This window comes from Polyodon spathula, chromosome 5, assembly GCF_017654505.1.
Source record: "Polyodon spathula isolate WHYD16114869_AA chromosome 5, ASM1765450v1, whole genome shotgun sequence".
NCBI lineage: Eukaryota > Metazoa > Chordata > Actinopteri > Acipenseriformes > Polyodontidae > Polyodon > Polyodon spathula.
In genome coordinates, this window is record NC_054538.1 from 50,326,359 (window position 1) to 50,339,064 (window position 12,706).

At 36.5% G+C, this 12,706-nt stretch overlaps 1 protein-coding gene across 4 annotated transcripts in view; it reads right to left on the bottom strand.

Moving 5' to 3' along the window:
• Nucleotides 1-7,828, bottom strand: part of LOC121316026 (keratinocyte-associated protein 3) — a 30,959-nt gene extending 23,131 nt beyond the window's left edge. Inside the window, exons 1-2 of one of the 4 annotated variants that reach the window (XM_041250712.1) lie at nucleotides 7,670-7,828; nucleotides 6,090-6,274 (exon numbers count right to left, since the gene is read on the bottom strand). In XM_041250712.1, the coding sequence (XP_041106646.1) occupies nucleotides 6,090-6,248 (159 nt within the window). In that variant the 5' untranslated portion in view covers nucleotides 6,249-6,274; nucleotides 7,670-7,828. The other 3 variants (XM_041250713.1, XM_041250711.1, XM_041250710.1) reach the window with 3 other exon arrangements.
• Between the last annotated feature and the right edge of the window lie 4,878 nt (nucleotides 7,829-12,706).

Genomic DNA, 12,706 nt, shown 5'->3' on the forward strand with positions numbered 1-12,706 from the left:
GTCATATAGAAGAGAGACGGAGCTTCGGTACACTAACTCACTGACCCAGAAGGTAAATAACGTGGCAGCCGTGGATTGGAGGGGTGGTTGCAATCATTTACCAAGGGGTCATGAGTGACGGTATAAATAGGTGCCAAGGCAAGGCTGAAGCAATGTATCTGTTCCTTCATTTGGTTTAAAAGCATTTTGAACTATAAGGACTATGACAGATCTTATGGTGCATGATGCTCCCACCACCGCTCGCTTTAAATCAACTCAAGACCCACCTGTTCGCTAGCCTAATATCTGCCATTAGCTGCTGTGTTGCTGCTACTATTTCATGTGTTATGCACTTTCCTCTGTATTTAATGTATTATCCTTTTTTGTATATCATGTATTTCTCTGCATTTAAAGTATTATGGATTTTCATGTTGTTGCTGCATCTTGTAAACCGCTTTGTGATGGTGGTCCACTATGAAAGGCGCTATATAAAAAGATTAATTGTTTGTCTTGTGTTATTATTACTAGATGGCTAAACATGATTCTCGAGCTGTTGCCACAGGCCAGAATAAACCCTGGAACAGCACTGCACTATCACAATAACTTGTTTGCACCACTAGCACTAATTCACGCATTAACGGACTTGTGTATGTTTTGTGTGGATGTATAATAAAAACGGGACTTTACTTGCTAGGCAAACCCAGGGATTATAATTTAAGTAATACACGCTGCTGTACTACTTAACATCATTATTATTTAGGGTTTGTTTCACCGTCAGGCACTGGACAAAACAAATAAAACAAACCTTTGCATCTGGATTACAATTGTCTGTCTGTTCTTTAATCACCTGCACACTATTAACCACTTTTGATTTCGGGTAAGTGGCAAGCCTACTTCAGCAATTACTTGCAAGGAAACTGACAAAAAACTTGAAGGACCTCTATCAATCACAACTGGGAAAAAAGGGTTAGGAGTAATACTCACCACTTTAAATAACTGTCTGTGAAAGGCAAAAGAGACAGATTCCCCGCTCAGTGACTGTTTATTACCTCGGTGAGTCAAGACCGAGGACGTCACTCCACGGAGGGACCTCTCGACAACTTTGATATAAAATGCTCATTAAATACCTGACAAGCAGGCATATCCCAAAAGTTTTATTTGGCGGTCATCTTCGAATTAAAAGGGAAGCATGGTTACCAACATTCTAATTGAAATTACGTTTGATCACAGCAAAGCTATACCTAAAAGATATAGATCCTACACAATTTAAAAAAATGTTTCAAATAAACTGTAGAAAACGCAGCATATAAAGTATTACACAGAATTTTATAGCATACATTTAAAAGTAAAAACAATATGCTTGGATATATTGTGAAAAGTGTTGAATTTAGATCAAGGGAAGTAATGTTAAAACTGTACTACCCATTAGTATGACCTCATCTGGAATATTGTGTTCAGTTCTGGTCACCTCGCTACAAAGGATATTGCTGCTCTAGAAAGAGTGCCAAGAAGAGCGACCAGAATTATTCCTGGTTTAAAAGGCATGTTATATACAGACAGGCTAAAATAATTTAATCTGTTCAGTCTTGAACAAAGACTACACGGCGATCTGATTCAAGCATTAAATTCTAAAAGGTATTGACAATGTCGACCCAAGGGACTTTTTCGACCTGAAAAAAGAAACAAGGACCAGGGGTCACAAATGGAGATTAGACAAAGGGGCACTTAGGAAAACAGGAGACACTTTTTTACACAAAGAATTGTGAGGGTCTGGAACCAACTCCCCAGTAATGTTATTGAACCTGACACCCTGGGATCCTTCAAGAAGCTGCTTGATGAGGTTCAGGGATCAATAAGCTACTAAAAACCAAACAAGCAAGATGGTCCGAATGGCCTCCTCTCGTTTGTAAATTCTATGCACAGAACAAAACATTTGATAGCTGAACTTGCACTTATTATTCTGAGCTCTGCCCCTCACCTACTAAAGCACAGCTGGACTCACTGGAGGCAAGGCAGACTGGCTGACCTGCTTCGTCCTGCCACGGAGACTTCAGCAGTCCATCAGAGTATTGTGAACTATACTCATTAAGTGTTTTCCTCTTGCACCCCATTTCCAAATCATACTAGTAACTATCACCGTATATACCAATAATAACAAAAGCTTACCCACACCTTAACTCGCCAATTTCAAAGTAGGCGCTTTGAATGACAGATGCTGTAGCTGGTAAATTAAAATGCACAGTCGGTCGGATGAGCGACAGTCATTTAAATGAATAAGAGCATTCTAGTGCTGCTTCAGCCAATGCGATCTGTCAGGACAGGATGAAATGACTGACGGTGAAACTACACTAGCCTATTAAGAAATCACTGATTTGACTGACAGTGACCCCCCTAGCCATTCAGAGAAGGGACAGACAGCAAGTATAAAAACTACACAGACTAGAGACGAATACTTAATTATTATTTTTGGTAAGAAAAAATAGCGAGTAGTTTTACCAATGTTTATCCTAGATACATTTATTTGTCAAACTTCATATTTTTGGGGAACGTGAGGTTAACAAGCTTTACCAATTACAATCCAAATGTAAAAAGCCTACTTATAGGAATACAATAACATGCATTCCTAGTCTTAAATAAATGCAAATTTTCTCCAAAACCAAAAATAACTCAAAATAATTAAGACTGGCAGAACATTTTTATAAAATGGGTCTTAAATAAATAATTGATATTAATTGTTGTTGCTATTACAGTATATCACCATGGGTTGGCACTTGCTTTCTAAAAGGAGCCAATCCCTAAAAGATAACCATAGGGCTCAAATAAAAATAAATAAATAAATAAATAGCAGCCATTGTATCATAATAAAAATAACTAACCTGATTTATGTAAATTAAAGGCATCATTTAAGAAATTCTGACGGTGGGCAAAGTTGTCAACATTGAACATTCTCCGTCACAAATATCATCACGAATGAGAAACAAAGGCAGTAACGGAGCCAGTTCACAACGAGATAGCGTTCTTATTCTTAAAATAAATTATACAAAAACGTGCAATGCAAGTATTTTTAATGCATGGCACTAGTTTAACAAACTCAAATGTCTTTCCACCAAGTCTTATTTTATAGTAAAATGTGTAACGTTATGGTCGTCGTTTTCAATTAAACTTGTCAATAAATCGAATTGCTCTGCTGCCGGCTTTCAATATCCCAGTTATGGCTACAGTAAACATACAGCAGTACAACATTTTTTTATCGTTTTACAGTAGCAGCTAGGGACATTAGACTACATCATTGGAATCATTAAAAAAAATGTAACATTGCATGGGCTTTAGAGAGAGAGCCAGGGGTAAGAACGCGGTTTAACTATTTTACGGTGTCCATCCGAAAATATCACCAGATTTGATACATACTTGCAACTTGAGTTAAGTTTGATACATTTCAACAATAAATATAAACTGCTAAATAAGCACGCGATGTAACATTTTAAAACAGTAATTATAACAGCACATTTCAACCAGAACGTAGGCTATCTAATACTGTGGTGCACTGATCCATTGTGAAACTATATTAGAGAGCTAGGCATTCCTGTAGCAAACCCGAAAATGCACAGCACAGCCTAAATGTTTTCAAATCTATGGTACCTTTTCTTTAGAGCATGTATAAATAATTGTACATCATAATGTCAACAATATTATAGAAATAAGAAATGCAACGTAATTCTGCGTTGTCTATATAAATCACTGGAAAACAATGAACTACCAGTCAAAAATGAATGAATGCCACCGATGCCTTGAGAACTCCTAGTGAGAGCAATTACATCACATAGCAACCGTCGCCAACTTAATTACAAATCCGGGCTAGATTACAACAACGCCCTAGTAGATGACGCCCCTGATGTAAATACTGACCTTTTGGGAAACCGAAATGTACGTGACATTTTGAATGAGTCTGAAATCGGACACTGCCCTTGCTGGAGGGCCCAGCACTGCTGCTAGCATTGCCACTGCCAGCATTACCCCTGCTGGAGTGCCCAGCCCTGTTGCTAGCATTGCCACTGCCAGCATTACCCCTGCTGGAGTGCCCAGCACTGCTGCTAGTACTGCCAGCGTTGTCCCTGCTGGAGTGCCCAGCATAAATAGCTAGATATAGCTGACACATAACAGCTATGCGAGTAACATACCGACAACAACTGTCCAAAGTGTTAACCTATCTTCAGTTGCCCATTCCCTCGATGGAATGTGGTAATATTAATTGAACTACTTCATATTCAAGAATGGGAATGATACAGCTGAGGGGATGTTCATGGATTTCCACTGTCTAGCAGACTTTACCCTTTTCAGCCTTGATAGAAACACATGCTTACAGGCACTGATCAGTACTTTAATACCGTACTGGGTCGGCACGCTACATTTGCCTACAAATTCAGCGACGAGAGAGAATATCATGTTATTGACTAGATCTTGTTTTACTGATTAGGCACTGCTACAAGCAAACTTCAACTATTTGCTGTACTTCCAAGATGAAACTTTTTTTTTTTTTGCAAAAAGGTTCTATGTTTTAGATGTGAAGCCTTTATCTGGTGCTGTTCGAAACCACATGCAAGATTCTGTATTTTTACATTCTAACAGTCAGTTTAATAGTGGTATACTGGATGTTGTTGTAGACTGAATTATGAGAATATAGGGGTTATAGAACACCAGCTTGCTCCTGGGTTCCCATGCATCACTAATAGACAAGAATGGTGAGGTACTGGCTAATTTATTCATGAATGAATGAATGAATGACAAACAATGTAAAAACAAGCTTGTATTTTGATAGAAGAAAAGGGGAATTGCATCAAGGGTCCGGTATTTGAAGGCATCGATATTAAAATCTGCACTGATTTGCTTTGTTTGCTCATTTTTTGTTACATGTTGTAAGGTAGTGAGTTTGCGTGGCTTTGCACTCTAATTGTATTGCATCCACTTGTTTCAGAAATATGTACATATCTGAATATGGATCATTGTAAGAGCAAAAGTTGTACCAACATTGTGAAACTGTTGCAGCTCTATATGCATGTTTTTTCTTCCACTTTAAAATAGTTACTTTATCACCTGCAAAGTAGAAAGGCCTTACTATGTTCCACTATACAGAAAAGAGAAAGGTATACATAAAATATACAGTTTCAGCAGTATTATTTTATCCTCACTTAGTTGTATTATGTGTATTATTTTCATACTCTGTCGCTTTGGAACCCAGTGTTCCGGGCAGATTTATTAAGAATTCAATACCTTTATCCAGAATGGGCAGCTAAAAGGTCAGTTCTTTATATTATATATAGCATTCACTTTGTGTTCCGGGTGGTTTCATTTATTTATGCATGGAATGGTGAAAGGTGGGTTCTTTCAACACTACTGTTATTCTTGCCTGTTTGTATATTATGTATAATTTGTCATCTTTGCACCTTAAGAACTGACTGTTCCGAGATCTTTTTGGTGAGGATTTAAAAAAAAAAAAAAAAAAAACAGTTCTGGGCCAGAATGGGTTAATGACAGCATGTTATTAAATCAGTTTGCATTGCTACAATATTCTCCTCACTTGTGTGTAACTTTCTCCACTATTTTGTAATGTAATTCAACTAACTCATTAAAGTGCTGTTCCAGGCCGGTCCGTCTCGTTCCAGCTTTTATCCCATCCGACTGTGCGTGAATGCCACCTGAAGAACCTTCAAAGGCTTAGAACTACCTTCAAATATCTGGCTAGCAAACAAACCTCCAGAACACAGCCCTACTTGTTAAATCTTTTACATAGATTGCAATTTCAATTTCTGATGACATATTGGTGCTTTAATGGAGTCTTCCTTTAAACTAAAGCAGAATCATTGTCTACACATTAAGTAGAAGCACAGAAAATAGTGCAAAGTTCAATCATAACATTTGTCACGAAATACAGGTCCCCCCTCCCCATGAAAATGAAATCCCCCATTTTTACACCCTATCAATCCTCTGCCTGTAAGATTCTTTGACCCCAAAGAAACTGCCAAGGTGAAATGACCTATGAAGTATAAGTGTAGTAAACAATTTTCTAGCGTAAATGTAGTCATCAGGTTTCAGCACGGGCCTCAACTACTCACCAGCAATCCAGAAACCACCGAGATGATATTGGCAGCAGAGTAGGTTGTGGTGAGCTGGTCATTTGGTTTAGAAACGTGACGCAGCACACTGCCATGGACTATAGCCCCAAAAATGAAGTTTATGTGTCCCACAAAAATCAGTGTGAGCCCTTTTCTCATCAGCTGGCGAGGACCTTTCTGTCTATCTGAAACATTAAAAGAATAATAAAAAAAAAAAAGGTCTTTTGAGTAACATTTTTTTGTTAATAACAAATTTTGAAATTACATTTTTTATTCCCTTGAAATTGACAAATCAGTAGTGTTTGCCTTTCCCATTAGTCAATTGTTGTACGCTAATAAAATGTGACACATCTGGGACTGTCTGGATTCAGTTTGTCAGGTGGTCCTATAGGTACGCCATGTTAGCAAGGTACCGAAATGAATGCATGCAACTAATGATACACAGGTAACTTCAGGTTAACAATTGATAGACTATATTATTATATCATTATATTTGAACGAGTATAATGTTTGAGTAGCTTGAGGATTTGAACAGGTCTGCCATGATGCATTTTTATCATCCAGAGTAGACTACAAAAGTCACTCCAACAATACAGCAAGGCGAAGGTGCTTTTAGGTCGTCCCTCTCCAAATGAGACACTAGCAGTTTTCATCGTGGATGTGCGCAATGTATCAAAAGTGTCTCAGAGTACCTGGCTTAGCGCCTGACAAAATTGTTCAATGATACAAACAAGAATCATTGTTCTCAATTTAAACGCAACACGTTTAAAACGTCGTAATGCATTTGTTTATCACATTAAGCAGTGTCACCTAACTCCATTAGTTTCAGTCCAATCCAAAGGTTTTGGATAAGAACACAATACATTTGGCGGTGTTTACTTCATCATTTAGCAAATAGTTTCGTTGTTTCAGGTCTTTTTTTTTTTTTTTTTAATCTGTAGAAAAGTAACGTGTAGTTGGAGATTTGCATTCTATTCACAACACAGCTCTACTGTACTTTTTTTTATAAAGGTAGCCCTTTATGAAAAGGGAATGAGTTTTTCTTCTCACCTGAAACGGCGACTAAATATGACAGGTAAATTCACATTTAATAATTCTGAACTTTTTATATAATTTCTGTATAACCCTTTTACTGCCTATTAAATAACAGTTTGTGAGAACAGTCTTATTTTATAAAATCGGAAATTGTCTACAACTACACTTGCGATATTAACGATGAACACTTTAAAACATGTTGAATTAAAAAAAAAATACTCACCCATAACTTTTCACATGCTGTTTAAATGTTACATAAAAAACTTTATCGGGATATAATTTTCTGCTTAAAAAATCTCGGCCCAAAGTCATCTACCAGGAGCAAACATTTATTTCACTCTTATGTTTTTAAAACGAAAACTAGTAATGCATAGCACACTTACCGAAACCACACATCATACTAATTCCCCAAATCCTGGTACAAAATGAAATATGTGTTTAAAAAAAAAAAAAAAAAGAACGCAAAGTTTTATACGTCTTACTTTCTATTTTCCTTTCTCCTCGCAAGGAATCTAAAGCGAGTCTCTGATTACGTCATGACTTACCTGCCAACCGGAAGTTTGAGCAAACGATTAGAAACAGGTGTACTTTACTCTCAATGAGTCAATTGCAACGAACAAAAAGCTGCCGATGATCCCGTTGTTAGTGCTCAGGACTTGACTAAACTAGTGCTCTAGTTAGCAACGAACCAAGAACTTCCATGTACTCCCCAGATGCGTATTAAAAATGTTCCAAATTGCAACGAACTCCAGGTGATGACTGCTGCCCCCTAGAGGTTCCTGTTACACGGGACTAAATTAAACCATCAAAATAGAAGAGTTACCGTTAAAATGAGAAAACTCATTAAAGCAACATTTTCTGAATTTAAACCATTAATAAAAGGGATCAGTATTAGGTTCTCTAAATCTATATATATATTATATATATATATATATATATATATATATATATAAATATATATATATATATATATAACACAGAATAGTTTCTAACATTTAGGAGAGCTTTCAATTTTTAAGGCGTGAAATATAATGAAATAAAACCCAATAACGGTACGCTTTTACTCGTCAATGCAAGGTCGCTAAATTGAAATCATGGTGGACATTGTCTTTAACCTACTGGACTGGATATTAAGCTGTCTCCTTCAAGAGTTCGTCGTTGTTCTTGTAATTTGACAGGTGCAAAGATGTTAGGTCACTACGGGTACGTTATGTATACTTTGATCTGTAAGCTTTCTGCTTTATTTTTATCAGTTGCATCTTCTTGTTGTGTAACTGTTGCTCTCTTGCTTCCTGATTGTAGTCATTTATATTTTTTTTAATGTACTTCAGATAAATCCAACATTTGTCTCTCAAACGCAGCAAGAATTCGCTGACGTACAGCACGCCCTGTGCGTCTTGGATCATCCTCCACCCACATCTGCCCTCTCCCTCTCCGCCCCCTGCCCACCTCGTCTACCCTGTCCTCCTCAGCTCCCAAACCTAATTGTCCCTCTTCTAGCTAGAAATTGGATTGCTTGCTCTAGAGAAGCGTTACTGTCAGCAATGTGATACATGTGTAATCTGGTCACTGTTTGGCTGTGATCGTACTGTACTGTTTTTGTGTATTATGGACCTGTATGGACCATTTGTTTGATTTTCAATACAGGCTTCATTGGTATTACACCTGTGAAATCTCTTTTTGAAAAACACAGTCCTTGGTTCTGAAGATGTGTGAGTCCGTTTCCCTTCTGACACAGATGATAACGCTGTCTCAGTGGAAACTACACGGCTAATTAAAATGCATTATCTTCATGTTTTACATTTTGTAACGTGCACGGGAGGTGCTATGCGAATAAGTTGCATAGCTCATAGGTAGCTGGTAAATGACATAAAAGGGGTAATTAAACATTGGGTGGGGGGTGGTGTATGCATGTGTAAACATAGAGGACACAGGATGGCGATGGTTCTGGGTGTGTGTGACAGGGTCAGTGGTTACCGTGACACTGGGGACGCTTCCCTCTAGTGACCCCCCCTACTTTTAGTGTGTTCAGGTAGATAGCTTATGGGTTCCATATCAATAAAGTGCTTGAGCTTTAAATGTGCATGTGTGCTTGGTTCCTTGCCAATCATTGTAGTGTGATTGCTTCCAGGGAGTCCTTGTAAGGGCTGCCCATTAACCCTGTTATGTTACAATGTATGTGTTTTATTTTTGTTATTTGTTTTTTTGCAGAAAAAAAATGCAAATTCTTAAACACATAAATCCTTTGAACTATAACAAACTGGAATCAATTTGTTTGTGATTGCACCCACCAATTGAGGTTTGGAAATAGTCTTACTCCTCTGCTATGTACTAAACCTCGCCCGGTTTTTCAAAATTTTTAATCTGGATCAAATTGATCCTGATTTTGTAATCCTATATTTTGTGATGGAGATTACCTTTAGGTGGATCATACTGATCTGGTTTTTCAGAAAATGTCACTGCTGGATTACATTTATCCAGATAACAAATAATCATGATTACAAAATCCAGTCTTTTGAATAGGCTAATTTTTAATAGTTTTTTTTTTTTTTTTAAGAGGCCTTATTTATGATGTAACCTAATTTAACAAAATAAATAAGATCTTGGTAATAATAATTAATACACAACTTTATTTTTTTAGGTTTTTTTTATCACTTTTAATGTTAGTGCACATATAACACATGCAAATAATGGTTGTTTTATTTATGCCTACTTAGCAGAAATTAAATAACTAAATCTAAATTGAATAGAAATAAAACTTTTGAAAAAAGGATCTGTGTTTTTAGACATCTCTCTTCATCATCTTCCCCGTCGGGTGTCCAGCATCTCAGACAAGCTTTAAGGAGGCGTATGTGAAAGTGTATGCGTATGCTTTTTTGTATTAAAGCTATACCACTAAATATGTGTTTTCCTTTTTGCTTGCATGTATACAAAACTTAAATAAATATGTAACTATTATAGTCAAACACTCTATTTGGACATATAGTGTGTCTTTGCTACAATTCAAACAATTCAAATCTACCTCTGCAGTAGGATCACAATAATCCTGGTATTTTGGATCAATGTAATGCTGATCTCCTCTTTAAATTCTGAAAAACTTAATTGCAACATTTAATCGTGACTAAAAGTGCGATCGGATTACCAAAACGAAATCCTGATCACAGTAATCCCGATCGCATTTCAATGTTTTCAGAAACCCAATTGCACGATATAATCCAGATCAAACACAGAAATCCGATTGCCAAAGTTAAAAAAAAAATGGCCCATGAGGATCAGTTGATCCCCAACTTGTTTGTTCATTGCAACTGGAACTAACTTAATCTGCCACTGGGGATGATCCTCAGGAAAGTACCGTACTAGCTATCCTGAAGTTAGTACATTTGATGTGTACTAAATCTGAATGTTTGTTGCAATTGTCTTCACTTAATTGTCTCTTAATGATACAAACAAAGTCAAAAGCGGTTGTTGAATTCACAGATTTACTTACACTTGTGTCAAAAAGATGCAACACAAATATGGAAAGAGAGGCAGGGCATGAACCCCATTGAGAATATGTGAGCTATCATTGACCGATTCCTACGAAAGCATCCAAGAAAACCACTTCCTGTGCCAGGAATGGGCCTGCACAGCAGGATTGCCGGTCTCGTCTATACAATGTGCAGGCACGTTGCTGCACGTTGCTGCTTACACAAAATTAACGCTTCTCATATTTTGACAGTGTTATTTATGATTCCAGAATAAACAGGTGCTCTTTCAAACTTTGGTTTCTATTTATTTCTCTGTCTATATCTCTGGTAGCCATATGTAAGGGTAACTCATGGCACAAAGAGAAGGACTAGAGGGCACAAATGGAAGCTGAATAAAAGTTCAGAAGGTAACATTGCATTGAACAGTTTACCACATGAAGATGGGGTCACTCAAAAATAAATTATATATATATATATATATATATATATATATATAATATATACACAGCCGGATTCGTTATCTATGATCGATATGGAAAAATATTCTACTATTAGGAGTCGTCAGCACAAACTGAAACATTCTGCCTTTAAAAATAAATAAATAGCACTCACTTTAATTATGTCAGCTTCTATTTTAAACTTGCCTATCTTTTTACAAAATTGCACAGCAGGTAAATAAGTCATCCAGGTAACAATAAGTTATCTTTTTCACCATTGTCGACGGTGATTCTGGCGTCCCAACATCACCCCCGTCCGTCCACCACTCAACTCACTTACTCGTACATCAGTGTTGCTGTTTTTCTATTGTGCTTGAGATTCCCAGGCAGAATCTTTCTGTCTCAGCCACAGACAGTTTCTGCTCCTTTCTGCTGCTTCAGATAAGTTCTTCACTGTACGCAACTCTTAACCCGACTATTAGGTTTCGGGACTAGTTGACCCGAATCTAGTTTCCAATTAGCTTAAATGCTATTTTTCTTTTCATTTTCTATATAATATTTTATGACTTTTCCTAAGTTGGGGTCATGAACGTATACACAGATGTTTATTTTTGAGATGTTTATTTTTTTTAGAACAGGTCATGTATACAAATAAGATATTTCGGGTCACTGTGACCCATGACATTTATCTATGTAGATTTGTGTGCAGGAATACAAGAAACTTCAAGTTGTTATTTTATTATTATTATTATTATTATTATTATTATTATTATTATTATTATTATTATTATTATTATTATTATTTTGTATTATTATTTCTGAAAATGGCTGCACCTGTCTGGAGATATTTATAAACAAAAAAAAAAAAACAATATATAGCTACAAGGCAGAGCCTAATTTTCACTGTCAGTATTGCAACAGTATCTCACTGGTAAAGACATTCCAAAATGAGGAGCTCCCAGGTTGGCATTCAAATAAGTCTTATCACAGCCCCTGGACTAAAAGAGCATAAAAGAGTAAAACCTTTGCAAATAAAAACAGTTAATCAATTTAAGGCTGTTTAAATTAGTTTGAAATTGCATCGGATCAATATGACACAAAACATAACGGATGTACCTAAATTCTAAACATAATAGGAGGGTTAACCACTGAACCCCACATCTCTGAGAAACCAGGTTGTAGAGTGTGCCACAAATCCTCAACAACCCACCTCCACTTCACTGAAGTATTTAATTTATTATATATATATATATATTATATATATATATATATATATATATATATATATATATATATATATATATATACAGTGCCATGAAAGAGTACTTGCCCCCTGTCTGATTTCCTCATTTTTGCATATTTTTGACACTGAATGTTATCAGATCTTCAACCAAAATCTAATATTAGATAAAAGGGACCGAGTGAACAAATAACACAACATTTTGATACTTATTTCATTTATTTATTAAAGAAAGTTATACAACACCCAATACCCCTGTGTGAAAAAGTAATTGGGCAGGGCTGGCCCAAAGCAGGCCTGACTGTTAACCATAGTATTCAAACAGCGGATCCAAAGTAACCCTTTAATTGGGCTGAGTTAACGAGGGAAGCAATAACTTTTTCACACCTGAAGATTGCATGTTTGATTACCTTGCACACCAAACATATGAAAGAAACA